Source organism: Lepisosteus oculatus, chromosome 4 (genome assembly GCF_040954835.1).
Source record: "Lepisosteus oculatus isolate fLepOcu1 chromosome 4, fLepOcu1.hap2, whole genome shotgun sequence".
Classification (NCBI taxonomy): Eukaryota; Metazoa; Chordata; class Actinopteri; order Semionotiformes; family Lepisosteidae; genus Lepisosteus; species Lepisosteus oculatus.
In genome coordinates, this window is record NC_090699.1 from 12,752,317 (window position 1) to 12,773,518 (window position 21,202).

The window sequence follows — 21,202 nt, forward strand, 5'->3', positions numbered from 1 at the left end:
TCAGTGTGTCTGTATGAACCCCTCTCTCTCAGTGCAGTGTTGATGTACTGGAGTGTCCAGTCAGTCAGTGTGTCTGTATGAACCCCTCTCTCTCAGTGCAGTGTTCATGTACTGGAGTGTCCAGTCAGTCAGTGTGTCTGTATGAACCCCTCTCTCTCAGTGCAGTGTTAATGGACTGGAGTGTCCAGTCAGTCAGTGTGTCTGTATGAACCCCTCTCTCTCAGTGCAGTGTTAATGTACTGGAGTGTCCAGTCAGTCAGTGTGTCTGTATGAACCCCTCTCTCTCAGTGCAGTGTTAATGTGCTGGAGTGTCCAGTCAGTCAGTGTGTCTGTATGAACCCCTCTCTCTCAGTGCAGTGTTAATGTGCTGGAGTGTCCAGTCAGTGTGTCTGTATGAACCCCTCTCTCTCAGGGCAGTGTTAATGTACTGGAGTGTCCAGTCAGTCAGTGTGTCTGTATGAACCCCTCTCTCTCAGTGCAGTGTTGATGTACTGGAGTGTCCAGTCAGTCAGTGTGTCTGTATGAACCCCTCTCTCTCAGTGCAGTGTTAATGTACCGGAGTGTCCAGTCAGTCAGTGTGTCTGCATGAACCCCTCTCTCTCAGTGCAGTGTTAATGTACTGGAGTGTCCAGTCAGTCAGTGTGTCTGTATGAACCCCTCTCTCTCAGTGCAGTGTTAATGTACTGGAGTGTCCAGTCAGTCAGTGTGTCTGTATGAACCCCTGTCTCTCAGTGCAGTGTTGATGTACTGGAGTGTCCGGTCTCTCTGTCTCAGTACCTGGGTGTCAGCAGTAATGCGGTGTTGCAGTAACAGTAGCTCTCTGGTCTTCTGCAGCTCCAGGACTGTCTCAGCCTGAGTGGCCTGCAGGTCCAGCAGCTGATGGTGCTCTGTGTTCCCACAATCCCCCGGGGTCTCCTTCCTGAGGAATCCCAGCTTCTCCTGGCCTTCTTGCTGCAGCCGGAACACCTGGGAGAGACAGTGGAGAGAGGGAGAGAGATCAGGGAGTGAGTGGAGCACAGAGCGAGGAGCAGAGTGATGGGAGAACAGGGCGAAGGAAGGAGAGTGATGGGAGAACAGAGTGATGGGAGAACAGAGTGAAGGAAGGAGAGTGATGGGAGAACAGAGTGAAGGGAGAACGTAGTGAAGGAAGGAGAGTGATGGGAGAACAGAGTGATGGGAGAACAGGGTGAAGGAAGGAGAGTGATGGGAGAACAGGGTGATGGGAGAACAGAGTGAAGGAAGGAGAGTGATGGGAGAACAGAGTGAAGGGAGAACGGAGTGAAGGAAGGAGAGTGATGGGAGAACAGGGTGAAGGAAGGAGAGTGATGGGAGAACAGAGTGAAGGGAGAACAGAGTGAAGGGAGAACAGAGTGATGGGAGAACAGAGTGAAGGGAGAACAGGGTGAAGGAAGGAGAGTGATGGGAGAACAGAGTGAAGGAAGGAGAGTGATGGGAGAACGGAGTGAAGGAAGGAGAGTGATGGGAGAACAGAGTGATGGGAGAACGGAGTGAAGGAAGGAGAGTGATGGGAGAACAGAGTGATGGGAGAACAGGGTGAAGGAAGGAGAGTGATGGGAGAACAGGGTGATGGGAGAACAGAGTGAAGGAAGGAGAGTGATGGGAGAACAGAGTGAAGGGAGAACGGAGTGAAGGAAGGAGAGTGATGGGAGAACAGAGTGAAGGGAGAACGGAGTGAAGGAAGGAGAGTGATGGGAGAACAGAGTGAAGGAAGGAGAGTGATGGGAGAACAGAGTGAAGGAAGGAGAGTGATGGGAGAACAGAGTGATGGGAGAACAGAGTGAAGGGAGAACAGGGTGATGAGAGAACAGAGTGATGGGAGAACAGGGTGAAGGAAGGAGAGTGATGGGAGAACAGGGTGAATGAATGGGTGATAGGAGAACAGGGTGATGGGAGAACAGAGTGAATGAAGGAGAGTGATGGGAGAACAGGGTGAATGAATGGGTGATAGGAGAACTCAGAAACTCACCTTGATTTGCAGGAGTGTTTCACTGAGCTCCTCGGCACTCATGTTGAACTCCTGGAGGAGGAACAGGAGTCAGTGTGTCTGTGCGCCTGTGGTCAGGTTTCCAGCCTGTCGGCTGGTCAAGCGGTCAGCTGGTCAGGCAGTCAGTGTGCTGGTCAGATGGTCAAGCGGTCAGTGTGCCGGTCAGCTGGTCAGGCAGTCAGTGTGCTGGTCAGATAGTCAGAGTGCCGGTCAGATGGTCAGCTGGTCAAGCAGTCAGTGTGCCAGTCAGATGGTCAGAGGGACAGTGTGCCGGTCAGGTGGTCAGTGTGCCGGTCAGCAGGTCAGTTGGACAGTGTTCTGGTCAGTCGGTCAGTATGCCAGTCAGCTGGTCAGGCGGTCAGTGTACTGGTCAGCTGGTCAGGCTGTCAGTGTACAGGTCAGATGGTCAGTGTGCTGGTCAGCTGGTCAAGCGGTCAGTGTGCCAGTCAGCTGGTCAGGCCGTCAGTGTGCTGGTCAGCTGGTCAAGCGGTCAGTGTGCCAGTCAGCTGGTCAGGCCGTCAGTGTGCTGGTCAGCTGGTCAGGCCGTCAGTGTGCTGGCTCATGTCAGTCAGAAAGCGTCTCTGACCTTCGTGACCAAGTCCAGCTGGTCTTGCAGTGATGTCACTTCCTCCGTGCACCGCAGGACTTCCTGCTGCAGGGTGGCGTGTGTCTCTCGCAGGGACGCGAGGGTGTCTGCGGGAGGGACAGCGTGAGCCGGGGGGAGGGGGGGTGACGGACAGACAGACCGCCGGGCGCCACGCCCACCTCTGTCCCTCGCGGCCCGCTGCTCGGCCGTCTCCCGGTCCTGCTCTTCCTGCCTCAGGCTCTCCTGCAGGGCCTGCAGCTGCAGCCTCAGCACCTGCTGCCCCTGTCCATCTCCGGGCTGGGGCACGGCCAGGGAGCTGGGGACAGAGAGAGGGGTCAGACTTCTGTCCACTACTGTAAACCCTGTCCATCTCCGGGCTGGGGCACGGCCAGGGAGCTGGGGACAGAGAGAGGGATCAGACTTCTGTCCACTACTGTAAACCCTGTCCATCTCCGGGCTGGGGCACAGCCAGGGAGCTGGGGACAGAGAGAGGGGTCAGACTTCTGTCCACTACTGTAAACCCTGTACCCCTCCCCCTAGTTGAAGATACTGCCCTAGTGAAGCCTCGTCTACACCCCTCCCCCTTGTTGCTGATCCTGTCCTAGTGAAGCCCCGCCCACACCCCTCCCCCTTGTTGAAGATACTGCCCTAGCGAAGCCACTCCCCTCCCCGTTGTTGATGATCCTGTCCTAGTGAAGCCCCGCCCACTCCCCTCCCCGTTGTTGCTGATCCTGTCCTAGTGAAGCCCCGCCCACTCCCCTCCCCGTTGTTGATGATCCTGTCCTACTGAAGCCCCGCCCACTTCCCTCCCCCTTGTTGATGATCCTGACCTGGTGAAGCCCCGCCCACACCCCTTCCCCTTGTTGATGATCGTGTCCTAGTGAAGCCCCGCCCACACCCTCCCCCTTGTTAATGATCCTGACCTGGTGATGCCCCCCCCACTTCCCTCCCCCTTGTTGATGATCCTGACCTGGTGAAGCCCCACCCATGTCGAAGCCCCGCCCCCTCACCTCTCCAGCAGCTTGCCGTAGCTCTCCTTCAGCAGGTCCCTCTCTCCCTGCACTTCCTCCAGCCGGGTCTGCATCTGCGGGAAAACGGCAACGCTGAGAAACGGTTCTGCTGCTCCCAGAAGCTCCCCGTTGGATTCAGATCGCCCTTCCTCCGAGGCCCGCTTAGCGCCAAGATGTCTGCTGTCGGATTTGATCCCCCTGTCCCCTTGTCATCGGGTGACCGAGTAACCAATCTGCATCTCCGGCTGCAGGAGAACGGAGCTGCTGTGCGGGTTCGACCCCGGGCCGCAGTACCTCCTCCAGGCCTTGCCTCGAGAGGGTGGCAGTGTTGAGCGCCCTCTCCAGGGACGAGGCCCTCTGTCTCTCTTGCTTCAGCTGCTCCGTGACTTCCTCTGCTTTCTCCAGCAGGGCCTGGTGGCTCTGTCTCAGGGCCCTCTGACTCTGGGGGGTCCCAGGCCAGGCCGGGGTCCGGGAGGGGGGGGGGGGAGGTTTTCAGTAAAAGGAAGAAAAGGCTTATCAGCAAGGAAATTCCAGAGTTAATCAGCTAATCACTTTACAGATTTGCCAGTATAATAATAATAATAATAACAATAGTGTGACTGTCATGAATGGTTGCAAACTGTTCTTGCTTTGCAAACACTCCTTCACCTGTTGTGCCCCAAAAACAATGAATAGGAGTTTCTTCGCCGCGCGGAGTGAGTGAGCTGGTCAGTCAGCGGTAAGGAAGTTGGTTGGCCCGTGACATGTCGTGCAGTTTTAGTGAGCACACCAGCACGAGCTGCTGTGGCTGGGCGGTCAGCGCGGCGCACGAGGGCCAGGAGCAGAGAGTCAGTCAGCCGTCAGGGAGTCGGGGTTTACTGCGGTGCGTTAGGGAGCGATACGGCGGGCGAGCTGGGGGAGGTTAGAGAGGAGAGCCGGCTGGCGTCCACATTCTCTCTGATGGCAACTCTGTGGAGCGAGATGGGCGTCAGTGCAGCGTGCAGGTGTTAGACTGTGTACAGGTGTGTTAGTGTACAGGTGTGTTATTGTACAAGTGTGTTAGCCAGTGTACAGGTGTGTTCGTGTACAGATCTGTTAGTCAGTGTACAGGTGTGTAAGGCACTGTACAGTTTGTTATATAGTGTACAAATGTGTTAGTTAGTGTACAGGTGTGTAAGTCAGTGTACATGTGTGTTAGTGCACAGGTGTGTACGTCAGTGTACAGGTGTGTTAGTGTACAGGTGTGTAAGTCAGTGTACATGTGTGTTAGTGCACAGGTGTGTAAGTCAGTGCACAGGTGTGTACATCAGTGTACAGGTGTGTTAGTGTACAGGTGTGTAAGTCAGTGCACGGGTGTGTACGTCAGTGTACAGGTGTGTTAGTGTACAGGTGTGTACGTCAGTGTACAGGTGTGTAAGTCAGTGCACAGGTGTGTTAGTGCACAGGTGTGTACGTCAGTGTACAGGTGTGTTAGTGTACAGGTGTGTAAGTCAGTGCACAGGTGTGTTAGTGTACAGGTGTGTTAGTGTACAGGTGTGTAAGTCAGTGTACAGGTGTGTAAGTCAGTGCATAGGTGTGTAAGTCAGTGTACAGGTGTGTACGTCAGTGTACAGGTGTGTTAGTGTACAGGTGTGTAAGTCAGTGTACAGGTGTGTTAGTGTACAGGTGTGTAAGTCAGTGCACAGGTGTGTACGTCAGTGTACAGGTGTGTCAGTGTACAGGTGTGTAAGTCAGTGTACAGGTGTGTCAGTGTACAGTTGAGTTAGGCACCGTGCAGGTTGGAAGAGCACAGCAGGTTCAGACAAGATGGCACTAGCGGGTCATTCGGCTCATTCCTGAGTGCCAGCGGGGCTTTTTCTCAGGTACAGCGTCACACACTGTTACTTGTGGTCGTTTGCTGTCTGGTATGATCGTCAGCCTCTCTTAATGATGCAGTTGTTAAGGTTGTGTGTGTTGTGCGTGGCCCGAGTGGCGGAATCGCGGGGCGGGGTGTTGCTCGGAACGGTCTGGTGGCCCCGGGACCAGAGGCGGAGCGGCGGTCTCTACCTCCTCCAGCTGGGTCTCGAAGGCCTGCAGGGTGAGAGAGGGGCCCAGGGTGAGCAGCTGGAAGGAGGCGAGGAGGGGAATAGTAAACATCCCTCAGGACAGGGCAACCGACCTCTTGCAGGGAGCTGTACTTCTCCTGCATGGCCAGCAGGGCGGCGCTCTTCTCCGACAGCTGTTTCTGCAGCCGGATGACGTCCACATTCTCTCTGATGGTAACCCTGCGGAGAGAGATGGGCGTCAGTGCAGCGTGCAGGTGTTAGACTGTGTACAGGTGTGTTAGGCACTGTACAGTTTGTTTTATAGAGTACAAGTGTGTAAGTCAGTGTACAGGTGTGTTAGTCACTGCACAGGTGTGTGTGTTAGTGTACAGGTGTATAAGCCAGTGTACAGGTGTGTTAGGCACTGTATAGGTTGGAAGAGCACAGCAGGTTCAGACAAGATGGCAGGCTTGTCTGGACTACATTCCCCAGAATCCACTGCGGGAATGACCTGCTGCTCCTAGTCACCTGACCTGTTGCTGGAAGACAGGTCAGGTTGATCAGGTGACTGTTTATAAAACAGGAAAGCAGAGGCTTTCTGTGTCAGTCAGCTGTCTGTATCAGGTGTCCAGGTGGAAGCTCAGGTGTATCAGGTGTCCAGGGGAGAGCTCAGGTGTATCAGGTGTCCAGGTGAGAGCTCAGGTGTATCAGGTGTCCAGGGGAGAGCTCAGGTGTATCAGGTGTCCAGGTGGGAGCTCAGGTGTATCAGGTGTCCAGGGGAGAGCTCAGGTGTATCAGGTGTCCAGGTGGGAGCTCAGGTGTATCAGATGTTCAGTGAGAACTCAGGTGTATCAGTTGTCCAGGTGGGAGCTCAGGTGTATCAGATGTTCAGGTGGGAGCTCAGGTGTATCAGATGTTCAGGTGGGAGCTCAGGTGTATCAGGTGTCCAGGGCGAGGGGTCAGGCCCGGGGGTGTCAGTGTACCTGTGTCCCTCAGCCTGCTGGCTCCTCAGCGCCCTGAGTGTCTCCTCGATCTCCAGCTCCTTGGCTCTCAGAGAGTCCCTGAGCAGCTCTGCAGTCTGCTCCATCTCGGCCATCCTGGAGCGCTGACTGTCCCTCAGCCCAGCCCTGTCGGCAGAGTGAGGGAGGGAGGGAGGGAGAGAGAGAGAGGACTCAGGCCTCACAGCTAAGCTCGTCTACTGACCCACTGGCCCACTGCACTAGTGCGCTAACCTGCCAACTCGACAACTGCAGCCCAAACACAGCAGCAGGGCTGTGGGGCTGCCGGGAGGAGGGGAGGACACAGAGCGCTCCCAGCAGGGCGGGATCAGAGATGGCGACACGGACACACCTGGGGGCAGGTGGGCTGGGGCAGCAGGAAGAGGAAGTCAGACTCGCAAACCTGAGGGCAGTTTCTCCATCATCCCCAGTTTCTCCTCTGTGTGGCCGCGTCTCTCCCTGCACCCTGCCCCCTGCCCCCCCAGGTACTGGGGTCACTCGGACTCGGCCTCCTCAACTCACAGCCTGTCTCTCTCTCCTCTGGTCTCCTCCAGCGAATTCAATCCGAAACTAGCTGGCGCTGTCTGAGCTGACCTCCTGACCGCTGGGTCACGGTCCTGGCCTCTCACCCCTGAGAGAGACATATACAGCATTACAGACGTTCAGATAGTGTTCATGTACTCTACTGTCCAGTCAGTGTGTCTGTATGAACCCCTCTCTCTCAGTGCAATGTTAATGTACTGGAGTGTCCAGTCAGTCAGTGTGTCTGTATGAACCCCTCTCTCTCAGTGCAATGTTAATGTACTGGAGTGTCCAGTCAGACAGTGTGTCTGTATGAACCCCTCTCTCTCAGTGCAGTGTTAATGTACTGGAGTGTCCAGTCAGTCAGTGTGTCTGTATGAACCCCTCTCTCTCAGTGCAGTGTTAATGTACTGGAGTGTCCAGTCAGTCGGTGTGTCTGTATGAACCCCTCTCTCTCAGTGCAGTGTTAATGTACTGGAGTGTCCAGTCAGTGTCTGTATTAACCCCTCTCTCTCAGTGCAGTGTTGATGTACTGGACTGTCCAGTCAGTCAGTGTGTCTGTATGAACCCCTCTCTCTCAGTGCAGTGTTCATGTACTGGAGTGTCCAGTCAGTCAGTGTGTCTGTATGAACCCCTCTCTCTCAGTGCAGTGTTCATGTACTGGAGTGTCCAGTCAGTCAGTGTGTCTGTATGAACCCCTCTCTCTCGGTGCAGTGTTGATGTACTGGAGTGTCCAGTCAGTCAGTGTGTCTGTATGAACCCCTCTCTCTCAGTGCAGTGTTCATGTACTGGAGTGTCCAGTCAGTCAGTGTGTCTGTATGAACCCCTCTCTCTCAGTGCAGTGTTAATGTACTGGAGTGTCCAGTCAGTGTGTCTGTATGAACCCCTCTCTCTCAGTGCAGTGTTAATGTACTGGAGTGTCCAGTCAGTCTGTGTCTGTATGAACCCCTCTCTCTCAGTGCAGTGTTAATGTGCTGGAGTGTCCAGTCAGTGTGTCTGTATGAACCCCTCTCTCTCAGGGCAGTGTTCATGTACTGGAGTGTCCAGTCAGTCAGTGTGTCTGTATGAACCCCTCTCTCTCAGTGCAGTGTTAATGTACTGGAGTGTCCAGTCAGTCAGTGTGTCTGTATGAACCCCTCTCTCAGTGCAGTGTTAATGTACTGGAGTGTCCAGTCAGTCAGGGTGTCTGTATGAACCCCTCTCTCTCAGTGCAGTGTTAATGTACTGGAGTGTCCAGTCAGTCAGTGTGTCTGTATGAACCCCTCTCTCTCAGTGCAGTGTTAATGTACTGGAGTGTCCAGTCAGTCAGTGTGTCTGTATGAACCCCTCTCTCTCAGTGCAGTGTTAATGTACTGGAGTGTCCAGTCAGTCAGTGTGTCTGTATGAACCCCTCTCTCTCAGTGCAGTGTTAATGTACTGGAGTGTCCAGTCAGTGTGTCTGTATGAACCCCTCTCTCTCAGTGCAGTGTTCATGTACTGGAGTGTCCAGTCAGTCAGTGTGTCTGTATGAACCCCTCTCTCTCAGTGCAGTGTTAATGTACTGGAGTGTCCAGTCAGTCAGTGTGTCTGTATGAACCCCTCTCTCTCAGTGCAGTGTTAATGGACTGGAGTGTCCAGTCACAGTGTTGACCTTTCTCTCTCTCAGGGTGGCGGCTGTGTCTGCAGTAGCTGTGTCCTGTCCTCCCCCTGAGAGTCAGGTTCTGCTCCGTGGCCAGGCTGAGCTTGCTCCGCAGCGCCTCCCTCTGGCTCTCCAGGGTGCTGATCCGGTCCTGCAGCTCCTGGATGGTCTCCTCCAGCTCCGCCCCGTGCCCCCCGATGCCCCCCCTTCGCCCCGCGCTGACGCGCAGCAGCTTGGTGGACATCCTGAAAGACAGGTGGGCCTGCGGGGTGAGTGCTGGGGTCAGAGGTCGTGTCCAGGCACAGGAAGTGGTGATTACTGCGACAGTGGATGTTGTCACTCGGACACTCGCTGGCCTCTCTTTCCTTCTGCCCCTCCTCTCCTCTTTCTGATCGCCCCTTTATCCTTTGCTCCTCCTTCAGGCTCTGTCCATCCTCTCTCTCCCCCCTCCTCCGTTCCGACCCCTCGTCACTCACGTGTTTGGCCTACAGCGGAAATCTTTAATAACTTCCAGTTACCCCATCAGAGCACAGGCGCCCACCTCCCAACTCCCCCGAACTCCCCCAACTACCCCCATCACACCCCAAACTCCCCCCAACTACCCCCATCACACCCCAACTACCCCATCACACCCCAACTACCCCCAACTCCCCCAACTACCCCCATCACACCCCAAATCCCCCAACTGCCCCATCACACCCCAACTCCCCCAACTACCCCCATCACACCCCAACTCCCCCAAACTCCCCCCAACTACCCCATCACATCCCCAAGTCCCCCATAAACCCCCATCACACCCCAACTCCCCCAAACTCCCCCCAACTCACCCCAACTGCCCCCATCACACCCCAACTCCCCCAACTACCCCCATCACACCCTAACTCCCCCAACTACCCCCAACTCACCCCAACTACCCCCATCACACCCTAACTCCCCCAACTACCCCCAACTCACCCCAACTACCCCCATCACACCCCAACTCCCCCAAACTCCCCCCAACTACCCCCATCACACCCCAACTCCCCCAACTACCCCATCACACCCCAACTCCCCCCGACTACCCCCATCACACCCTAACTCCCCCAACTACCCCCAACTCACCCCAACTACCCCATCACACCCCAACTCCCCCCGACTACCCCCATCACACCCCAACTCCCCCAACTGCCCCCATCACTCCCCAACTCCCCCCAACTACCCCATCGTTCCCCAACTCACCCCAACTGCCCCCATCACTACCCAACTCCCCCCAACACTCCCCAACCCTCCCCAACTCCAAAACCAACAGATTCAAGTTCCCATTCCTACTGTACCTGTAGCCACATCCTTATTAACATACATCCTTATTAACATACATCCTTATTAACATACATCCTGAACACGTGATCTTCTGGGTAATGATGTATGTACAGTATATTCTTGTTCCTGTCGTTGTTTATCTGTTTTCTGCCGTCTGTCTGTACCTCAATTCCGCTGCTGTAAAACACATTGCCCCCCCCAGCGCTAATAAAGACTCTCTCCCTCTCTTTCCTCTCTCTCCTCTCTCTTCTCCCCTCTCCCTCCTCTCTCTCCTCTCTCTCCTCTCCCTCCGTACCTCCTCTCCCTCCTCTCTCTCCTCTCTCTCCTCTCTCCTCTCTTCTCCCCTCTCCCTCCTCTCCCTCCTCTCTCCCCTCTCTCTCCTCTCACTCCGTACCTCCTCTCCCTCATCTCCCTCCTCTCTCTCCCTCTCTCTCCTCTCTCCTCTCTCTTCTCCCCTCTCCCTCCTCTCTCCCCTCTCTCTCCTCTCTCATCTCTCTTCTCCCCTCTCCCTCCTCTCTCCCCTCTCTCTCCTCTCTCATCTCTCCCTCCGTACCTCCTCTCTCTCCTCTCCCTCCTCTCTCCTATCTCCCCTCTCTTTCCTCTCAATTCAATTCAATTCAAGGTGCTTTATTAGCATGACCGATGGGTACAATCAGTGTTGCCAAAGCAAATAAAAATAATAAAATTAACATAGAACAAAACAAAAAATAGAAGTAAAATAAAATCTACAGACATATTACAGACATTTACAACAAAGACATATTATATAATATTGACATCTACTGTAGGCGGCTGGAGCATTATTGGGAGACGGACTCACTGTTCCTCAGGCTGACAGGAGATCACATACTGGGCTGCCAGATCAACTGAGTTCCCTCCTCCCTCTCCCAGTAGGATTGGGACCCGTTGTGACTCTGGCAGGTGTGGGAACTCTGGGACTAGATTTCTGAGTTTAGGGAAGAATGTTTCTCTAATCCCAGAGTATCTGTCACAGTGCAGTAGGAAGTGCACCTCTGTCTCTATTTCTCCCTGCTGGCAGTGGGAGCACAGCCTGTCCTCTCTGGACAGCCAGGTCTGCCTGTGTCCAGTTTCTGTGTCCAGGCTGTGGTCACTGAGCCTGTCCTCTCTGGGCAGCCAGTGTCCAGTTTCTATGGCCAGGCTGTGGTCACTGATCCTGTACTTCGTCAGGGTCTGATTCTGTTTGTTGTTTCTTATCTCGGTCAAATATTTGGCTAGTGTATATTGTCTGTTTAGGGTTCTGTAGCATTCCAATTTGTGTGTGTGTGTCCCAGTGTGTGAGATATTACTGTTTGATCTGTGCTGTGATGTGGTTGAGTCTGGGTTGTGGTGCTCTAGCAGTGCTGTCCTGAGGCTGGTTAGTGTCGGTGTGGCTCAGGTCAGTGAGCCTCAGGACCAGCTGGCTCAGGGGGCTCTGTTTTGGGCTCAGCTCTTGGCTCAGACGGGCTTTGTGGTGGTAGGAATTTTGGTCGCTGTTTTTTAGGTGTAGCCAATACTTTAATATTCTTTTCTGTATGTTTATCAATAATGGGTACTGGCCTAATTCAGCCCTTCACCGGTTGTTAAGAGTTTTTCTCTGCACACGGAGGATGTTTCTACAGATCTCCATGTGCAGAGTTTCTGTGGGGTGTTTGTCCCATTGGGTGTACTCCTGGTCTGTGAGGGGACCCCACACTTCACTGCCGTATAGGGCAATGGGTTGGATTACACTTTCAAATACTTGGAGCCAGATTCTTGTTGGTGGGTTAATGTTGAAGAGCCTCCTTCTTATTGCGTAGAAAGCCCTGAGTGCCTTCTCCCTCAGTGCCTTCACTGCCAGGTCAAAACTCCCGGAAGAGCTGATGGTGAGACCGAGATATGTGTAGCTGGATGTGTGCTCCAATGTGTTGTTGTTCAGTGTGAATTTGTACCTGTTTCCCTGAGGTCTGGCTTTCTTCTGGAAAACCATAACTCTGGTTTATCTCTCTCTCTCTCCTCTCTCTCCCTCCTCTCTCACCCTCCTCTCTCTCCCTCCTCTTTCTCTCTCCTCTCTCCTCTCTCCTCTCCCTCCATACCTCCTGATCCTCTGCTCCTGCTCCCTGCTGTGTTGTCTCAGTAGCTGGTTCTCTTCCTGCAGCCGGAGACACTGATCCTCCAGCTCCTCCCGAGACACACGGGACAGACGCTGGCGGTCTGAGAGAGACAAGGACCGGACAGTACAGGACATTAACACTGCACTGAGAGAGAGGGGTTCATACAGACACACTGACTGGACACTCCAGTACATTAACACTGCACTGAGAGAGAGGGGTTCATACAGACACACTGACTGACTGACTGGACACTCCAGTCCATTAACACTGCACTGAGAGAGAGGGGTTCATACAGACACACTGACTGACTGACTGGACACTCCAGTCCATTAACACTGCACTGAGAGAGAGGGGTTCATACAGACACACTGACTGACTGGACACTCCAGTACATTAACACTGCACTGAGAGAGAGGGGTTCATACAGACACACTGACTGACTGGACACTCCAGTACATTAACACTGCACTGAGAGAGAGGGGTTCATACAGACACACTGACTGACTGGACACTCCAGTACATTAACACTGCACTGAGAGAGAGGGGTTCATACAGACACACTGACTGACTGGACACTCCAGTACATTAACACTGCACTGAGAGAGAGGGGTTCATACAGACACACTGACTGACTGGACACTCCAGTACATTAACACTGCACTGAGAGAGAGGGGTTCATACAGACACACTGACTGACTGGACACTCCAGTACATTAACACTGCACTGAGAGAGAGGGGTTCATACAGACACACTGACTGGACACTCCAGTACATTAACACTGCACTGAGAGAGAGGGGTTCATACAGACACACTGACTGACTGGACACTCCAGTACATTAACACTGCACTGAGAGAGAGGGGTTCATACAGACACACTGACTGACTGGACACTCCAGTACATTAACACTGCACTGAGAGAGAGGGGTTCATACAGACACACTGACTGGACACTCCAGTACATTAACACTGCACTGAGAGAGAGGGGTTCATACAGACACACTGACTGACTGGACACTCCAGTACATTAACACTGCACTGAGAGAGAGGGGTTCATACAGACACACTGACTGACTGGACACTCCAGTACATTAACACTGCACTGAGAGAGAGGGGTTCATACAGACACTCTGATGGACAGACAGGTCTCTCACCTCTGCTCTTGCGGATGTGTTGTCTCCTCCATGGCTTCTCCTCCTGTGTCGTACCTGAGCAATGAGCACAGAGCCCCGTTACCCTGGACAGACCCCTCCTGTCTCACTCTCCCGCCACCCAAACCCCGGGACCCCCTCTTTTCTCCCTCCATTTCCCGCGTCCCCGAGGTCAACTGGGCTCCAGTGCTGATGGTGCTGGTTCTGCCGGGGCGGGGGGGCTCCCCAAGAGGGGGTTGGGACCTCTGGGGCAGGGTGCTGGTATCAGTCAGACCCCCCCCACACACACACACTCCAGTAGCCAGCAGGGTCAGGGTGACACGAGCGTCTCTGGGGGGCAGGAGTGTGTGTCCACTAGCCTCTGTCGCCTCCTAGTGGACACAGGAGGTGTTGCAGGAGGACCTACTGGAGTCTTTAAGCAGGTTTCATGTTGTTTCCCATGTAGGTGGAGTCACTGGCTGCTGAAGGAGGCCCTACTACCCTTTCAGCTTGTTCCCCACCCCCACCACCCTCTGTGTAAAGAAGAGCCTCCTGTCCTGACTGGAGGATCTCACCCAGCTGTGTCTGGAGAGAAGCCAGGGTATCGGCTTCAACAACATGGCTGGGCAGCTTGTTCCCCACCCCCACCACCCTCTGTGTAAAGAAGAGCCTCCTGTCCTGACTGGAGGATCTCACCCAGCTGTGTCTGGAGAGAAGCCAGGGTATCGGCTTCAACAACATGGCTGGGCGCCTTGTTCCCCACTCCCACCACCCTCTGTGTAAAGCGCCTGTTCTCCACCCCCACCACCCTCTGTGTAAGGAAGAGTTTCCTATTCCCTGTTTTAACTGCCTTTCCCCTGTAGTTTCCACCTGTTTCTCGGGGCTGGAGTGTTGCAGATTCTGAAGAGGTTCTCTCGGTGTGCTCTGTCGCCCCCTGCTGTTACTCACCGTGCAGTACAGCGCCGGGTCCAGGCCTCAGGCCCACGTCTCTCACAGGGAGGTCACCTGCAGTCTCATCCACAGCCAGCGACTCAGCAGCCATGCTTACTGAGCATCAGTATTAGTGTGTCCAGTCAGTCAGTGTGTCTGTATGAACCCCTCTCTCTCAGTGCAGTGTTAATGTCCTGGAGTGTCCAGTCGGTCAGTGTGTCTGTATGAACCCCTCTCTCTCAGTGCAGTGTTAATGTACTGGAGTGTCCAGTCAGTCAGTGTGTCTGTATGAACCCCTCTCTCTCAGTGCAGTGTTAATGTACTGGAGTGTCCAGTCAGTCAGTGTGTCTGTATGAACCCCTCTCTCTCAGTGCAGTGTTAATGTACTGGGGTGTCCAGTCAGTCAGTGTGTCTGTATGAACCCCTCTCTCTCAGTGCAGTGTTAATGTACTGGAGTGTCCAGTCAGTGTGTCTGTATGAACCCCTCTCTCTCAGTGCAGTGTTAATGTACTGGAGTGTCCAGTCAGTCAGTGTGTCTGTATGAACCCCTCTCTCTCAGTGCAGTGTTAATGTACTGGAGTGTCCAGTCAGTGTGTCTGTATGAACCCCTCTCTCTCAGTGCAGTGTTAATGTCCTGGAGTGTCCAGTCGGTCAGTGTGTCTGCTCTTCCACTCCTCCCCCTCTCTGTCCCTGCTGTTCCTATCCAGACTCTAATCTGATTATCCTCCTTTCTGTGCGTCAGGAGGACAGGGGAACAGGTCTGAAAGCAGATTAGCTGCAGGAGGAGGAGGGGTGTCAGTGGGGGGCTGGGCGTCAGGAGCCGGTGTGAACGCTTGTCTTGTGGGGGAGAGCCACTGCTCCAGCGGGGAGACGCTCCCGGTGTCCCCGCCCCCAGCCGTCGCAGATCCTGCCGCGGACGAGCCAAGTGGCGCCAAGAAGCGCCGCGGCCCCTGTCAGCCAGTCCCCTCCTGCTGTCGCTCCCTGCTCCGCCCGCCGCTCGAACCCGAGAGCTCCCCCTCCGCCCGTTCTCGAAGAGTCTCCTCCAGTGACATCTTGGGATCTGGACTCTGTGTTCTCGCGCCTGACGATCAGGATATCCTCCAGCGGTCTTCCCGGTCGCCTCGACTCTCCCCCAGTTCAGTTCGAGGTGCTCTACTGGCATGGCTGATGGGTGCAATCGGTGTTGCCAAAGCAAGAAAAAATAATCAAATTAACACGACACAGAAGTAAAATCAAATCTACAGACATTTACAACAAAGACATAAAATATTTGCATATACTGTAGACAGAAGGAGCATTATTGAGAGACAGACTCACTGTCTGTTCCTCAGGCTGTGACAGGAGATCACACACTGTATTATTATTATTGAGAGACAGACTCACTGTCTGTTCCTCAGGCTGTGACAGGAGATCACACACTGTATTATTATTATTGAGAGACAGGCTCACTGTCTGTTCCTCAGGCTGTGACAGGAGATCACACACTGTATTATTATTATTGAGAGACAGACTCACTGTCTGTTCCTCAGGCTGTGACAGGAGATCACACACTATTATTATTATTGAGAGACAGGCTCACTGTCTGTTCCTCAGGCTGTGACAGGAGATCACACACTGTATTATTATTATTGAGAGACAGGCTCACTGTCTGTTCCTCAGGCTGTGACAGGAGATCACACACTGTATTATTATTATTGAGAGACAGGCTCACTGTCTGTTCCTCAGGCTGTGACAGGAGATCACACACTGTATTATTATTATTGAGAGACAGGCTCACTGTCTGTTCCTCAGGCTGTGACAGGAGATCACACACTGTATTATTATTATTGAGAGACAGGCTCACTGTCTGTTCCTCAGGCTGGGACAGGAGATCACACACTGTATTATTATTATTGAGAGACAGGCTCACTGTCTGTTCCTCAGGCTGTGACAGGAGATCACACACTGTATTATTATTATTGAGGGACAGGCTCACTGTCTGTTCCTCAGGCTGTGACAGGAGATCACACACTGTATTATTATTATTGAGAGACAGGCTCACTGTCTGTTCCTCAGGCTGTGACAGGAGATCACACACTGTATTATTATTATTGAGAGACAGGCTCACTGTCTGTTCCTCAGGCTGTGACAGGAGATCACACACTGTATTATTATTATTATTATTATTATTATTATTATTATTATTATTATTATTATTATTATTATTGAGAGACAGGCTCACTGTCTGTTCCTCAGGCTGTGACAGGAGATCACACACTGTATTATTATTATTGAGAGAGGCTCACTGTTCCTCAGGCTGTGACAGGAGATCACACACTGTATTATTATTATTGAGAGACAGGCTCACTGTCTGTTCCTCAGGCTGTGACAGGAGATCACACACTGTATTATTATTATTGAGAGACAGGCTCACTGTCTGTTCCTCAGGCTGTGACAGGAGATCACACACTGTATTATTATTATTGAGGGACAGGCTCACTGTCTGTTCCTCAGGCTGTGACAGGAGATCACACACTGTATTATTTTTATTGAGAGACAGGCTCACTGTCTGTTCCTCAGGCTGTGACAGGAGATCACACACTGTATTATTATTATTGAGGGACAGGCTCACTGTCTGTTCCTCAGGCTGTGACAGGAGATCACACACTGTATTATTATTATTGAGAGACAGGCTCACTGTCTGTTCCTCAGGCTGTGACAGGAGATCACACACTGTATTATTATTATTATTATTATTATTATTATTATTATTATTATTGAGAGACAGGCCTTGTCTCCAACCTGGTATCTGCAGCCCTGGCCTGTGTGACGTGACATTTGGCGTCTGCCCAGCGCCTGGCGGTGGTGGCGATGACTCAGTGCAGCCTCAGCCCTCTTCTGGCTCTGCTTTTCCCCTCTGAGTCCATACTTTGTGTTTATACTGCCTGCATGCAAAACTTGGATCCCATGCGCTTTGCCTGTTGTCTGCCTGGGGGTTTGCCCTCTTGCCCACTGTGGAATTTTCTCTCTCACTTTTCCTCCCCCCACCCCACCGAGTTCCCTTTTCTGCTCCTGTGGTGTGCTGTGTCACCGTGGGGCCGGTGGGTGTGAACTGGGGCTGTCCGGGCTGGGGGGGCTCACCCTGTCGCCCTGGAGAGAGAGGGAGCCTTCAAGCAGCTGATCGGGGTGGGAGACGCTGTTCAGCTGGTCCTGTTGTTGATTTCCAGCCACTGGGGGGCGCTGTCGAACTGCAAACCAAGCTTCAAGTCTGGCCTCTGTTAAGGGGGAGATCACCGTGGACTGGTAACTGAATCTGGACCAGAACCTGCGCTGTCCGGGCTGTGGGGTCTCAGCCTGTCGCCCTAGAGAGAGAGGGAGCCTTCAAGCAGCTGATCGGGGTGGGAGACGCCGTTCAGCTGCTCCTGTTGTTTGATTTCCAGCCACTGGGGGGAGAAGTCCTCAGGAAGTCCTGGTGACCCTGACCTGACCCTGAGGTCAAAGCCTGCATGACAGGGCAGGAGGGGAAAGTTGAGTGGGGGTGATTCATCATCGGCATTTTCACTCAAACAAAGAGCCGAGGGCCGGACTGAAACTACGCTTTCCGATGCAAGCGGAGCATCCCAAACCCCCGCCCCAAACTCTCCCTCTCCCCCAGCGTGGAATAATCAAAACTCCCGAGGAGAGTTCCCCCCGTCATCCTCCTCCCCTCGTCCGCCTGGAAATTTGCATCCCGTCTCCATGAACAACAACAACAACAGCAGCCAGGCCACAAAGGAGATTTGCATAGCTGGCTGTGCCTGGGGGCGAGTACGGTCTCCTGTGTCTCAGAGGTGATCTGGAGTGAGGACAGCCCCCTGTGTTTCGGGGGTGACCTGGGGGCGAGGACAGTCCCCTGTGTTTCAGGGATGATCTGGGGGGGAGGACAGTCACCTGTGTTTCAGGGATGATCTGGAATGAGGACAGTCCCCTGTGTTTCGGGGGCAAGGACAGTCACCTGTGTTTCAGGGATGATCTGGAGTGAGGACAATACCCTGTGTTTCGGGGGCTAGGGCAGTCACCTGTGTTTCAGGGATGATCTGGGGGCAAGGACAGTCACCTGTGTTTCAGGGATGATCTGGAGTGAGGACAGTCACCTGTGTTTGGGGGATGATCTGGAGTGAGGACAGTCACCTGTGTCTCAGAGGTGATCTGGGGTGAGGACAGTCCCTTGTGTTTCGGGGATGATCTGGGGGCGAGGACAGTCACCTGTGTTTCAGGGATGATCTGGAGTGAGGACAGTCCCCTGTGTTTCGGGGGCAAGGACAGTCCCCTGTGTTTCAGGGATGATCTGGGGGGGAGGACAATCACCTGTGTTTCAGGGATGATCTGGAGTGAGGACAGTCCCCTGTGTTTCGGGGGCAAGGACAGTCACCTGTGTTTCAGGGATGATCTGGAGTGAGGACAGTACCCTGTTTTTCGGGGGCAAGGACAGTCACCTGTGTTTCAGGGATGATCTGGAGTGAGGACAGTACCCTGTTTTTCGGGGGCTAGGACAGTCACCTGTGTTTCAGGGATGATCTGGGGGCAAGGACAGTCACCTGTGTTTCAGGGATGATCTGGAGTGAGGACAGTCACCTGTGTTTGGGGGATGATCTGGATTGAGGACAGTCCCCTGTGTTTCTGGGATGATCTGGGGGCGAGGACAGTCACCTTTGTCTCAGAGGTGATCTGGAGGCGAGGACAGTCACCTGTGTTTCAGGGATGATCTGGAGTGAGGACAGTCCCCTGTGTTTCGGGGATGATCTGGGGGCAAGGACAGTCACCTGTGTTTCAGGGATGATCTGGAGTGAGGACAGTACCCTGTGTTTCGGGGATGATCTGGGGGCAAGGACAGTCACCTGTGTTTCAGGGATGATCTGGAGTGAGGACAGTCACCTGTGTTTCAGGGATGATCTGGGGGCAAGGACAGTCACCTGTGTTTCAGGAATGATCTGGAGTGAGGACAGTCCCCTGTGTTTCAGGGATGATCTGGGGGCGAGGACAGTCACCTGTGTCTCAGAGGTGATCTGGGGGTGAGGACAGTCCCTTGTGTTTCGGGGATGATCTAGGGGCAAGGACAGTCACCTGTGTTTCAGGGGTGATCTGGAGGCATGACAGTCACCTGTGTTTCAGGGATGATCTGGAGTGAGGACAGTCCCCTGTGTTTCGGGGATGATCTGGGGGCAAGGACAGTCACCTGTGTTTCAGGGATGATCTGGAGTGAGGACAGTCACCTGTGTTTCAGGGATGATCTGGGGGCGAGGACAGTCCCCTGTGTTTCAGGGATGATCTGGGGGCGAGGACAGTCACCTGTGTTTCAGGGGTGATCTGGGGTAAAGACTGTCTCCTGTGTTTCGGAGGTGATCTCGGGGCGAGGACAGTCTCCTGTGTTTCAGGGATGATCTGGAGTGAGGATAGTCCCCTGTGTTTCAGGGGTGATCTGGGAGCGAGTACGGTCTCCTGTGTCCTAGAGGTGATCTGGGAGTGAGGACTGTCTCCGATGTCCTGTGGGTGTCTGTCTCCTGTATCCCTGGGGTGATCTAGGAGTGAAGACGGTCTCCTGTGTCTCAGGGGTGATCTGGGGGGGGGAGGACTGTGTGTTGTGTCTTGAGGGTGATCTGGGAATGAGAACTGGCTCCTGTGTGTCAGGGGTGCAGAAGAGGTCAGAGGTCAGAGGGGGCACACAGACTCCTGTGTCTAGGGGTGCAGAAGAGGTCAGAGGTCAGAGGTCAGAGGGGGCACACAAACTCCTGTGTACAGGGTTGATCTCGTCTGTGTGTCAGGGGTGCAGAAGAGGACAGAGGTCAGAGGGCACACACAGACTCCTGTGTCCAGGGGAGATCTCGGCCTGTGTCAGGGGTGCAGAAGAAGAAGAAAGGACATCATACATTCACATACTTACCTTCATACATAAGATCTCTTTACTGTCCCTATACAATCTCCTGCATCAGGAATGTGTCTCTTCACAGACCCCAGCTTGCTCTCCATGAGACACACAGACAGGGAGAGAAGCTGGGGGTCAGAGCACAGGGTCAGCCATTTATACAGCCTGACCTGTCCACCTCCACTTTCATACATGTATAAAGGTATACACACCTTTATACGTGCACTGACACACACATGCACAACTACTTTGACGTGTACACGCACACACTCCCATATTCAGGTATGGTACACCAGTATGCACAGGCGCACACGTACTGCGGACACACGTGTCAGGTGAGCGAGCCGCTCCCAGTCCAGAGAGCGACTGATCAAGAGTTAGTGGGACAGCGGCCCTCCCTCCCTGACCTCGCCCCGCAGGTGGGCCCCTGTGAAAAAACATCCAGTGAAGGACGGGAGACCAATTACTTCAGAAGCCAGGAAATAGGAACAGGTCTTCCTCACCATCGTCATCATCATCGTCATCACCAGATCCCGCACTCTGCGCCCTGACCCTGGGCGTGCTGATGTCACCTTCCGGATGGGGGCCCCCGATGACGATGTGGGACTCCGTGGAGGACCGGTGTTCCCTGGTGAGCGTGGGGGTGGGCGTGGGCGTCTGTAATGTGCTGAAACCACAGAGACTTGTGAGAGAGGGAGAGAGGAAGGGAGAGAGAGAGAGAGAGAGAGAGAAGGGGGGGGAGGCAGGCCAGCACAGGGCTGTCATTGTTCTCCGCGCTGTCGGCCCATTTCCCTAGCGAATGCGGAGTGTAAACTCTGAAATCTCCACCCAGGGAAAGGATGGAAGGACGGGTCGCACCGGCCACGTCCCACGCTGGACGGGCTGGACAGCAGAGGTCAGGCCCGTCCCCTGCCAGCAGGGTGACAGAAAGCGAGAGAAAGAGAGAGAGAGAGGAGGAGGAGACGATGATTCACTCGCGAGTGAAAAAAGTAGAAAAGGCGCAGGTCGCTTTGGGAATCACCCTCACCCACTCCTTCTCCTCCACACCCCCGCCCCCCTGCCCCACCCCCCTCCCGCGGGGCAGTGGAAACGAGTGCTCGGGGGGGGGGCGTGAGGCCAGGGCAGCGCGGCG

General features: G+C 54.0%; 1 protein-coding gene across 1 annotated transcript in view; it reads right to left on the bottom strand.

Moving 5' to 3' along the window:
- The window catches only part of rpgrip1 (RPGR interacting protein 1), a 28,728-nt gene extending 14,427 nt beyond the window's left edge, over positions 1-14,301 (bottom strand). Inside the window, 14 exon segments of the mRNA XM_069188267.1 lie at positions 778-966; positions 1,988-2,038; positions 2,592-2,698; positions 2,771-2,907; positions 3,602-3,675; positions 3,896-4,042; positions 5,627-5,650; positions 5,739-5,844; positions 6,588-6,731; positions 7,107-7,233; positions 8,755-8,987; positions 12,114-12,231; positions 13,284-13,337; positions 14,208-14,301. Coding sequence (XP_069044368.1) covers positions 778-966; positions 1,988-2,038; positions 2,592-2,698; positions 2,771-2,907; positions 3,602-3,675; positions 3,896-4,042; positions 5,627-5,650; positions 5,739-5,844; positions 6,588-6,731; positions 7,107-7,233; positions 8,755-8,987; positions 12,114-12,231; positions 13,284-13,337; positions 14,208-14,301 — 1,605 coding nt within the window.
- Between the last annotated feature and the right edge of the window lie 6,901 nt (positions 14,302-21,202).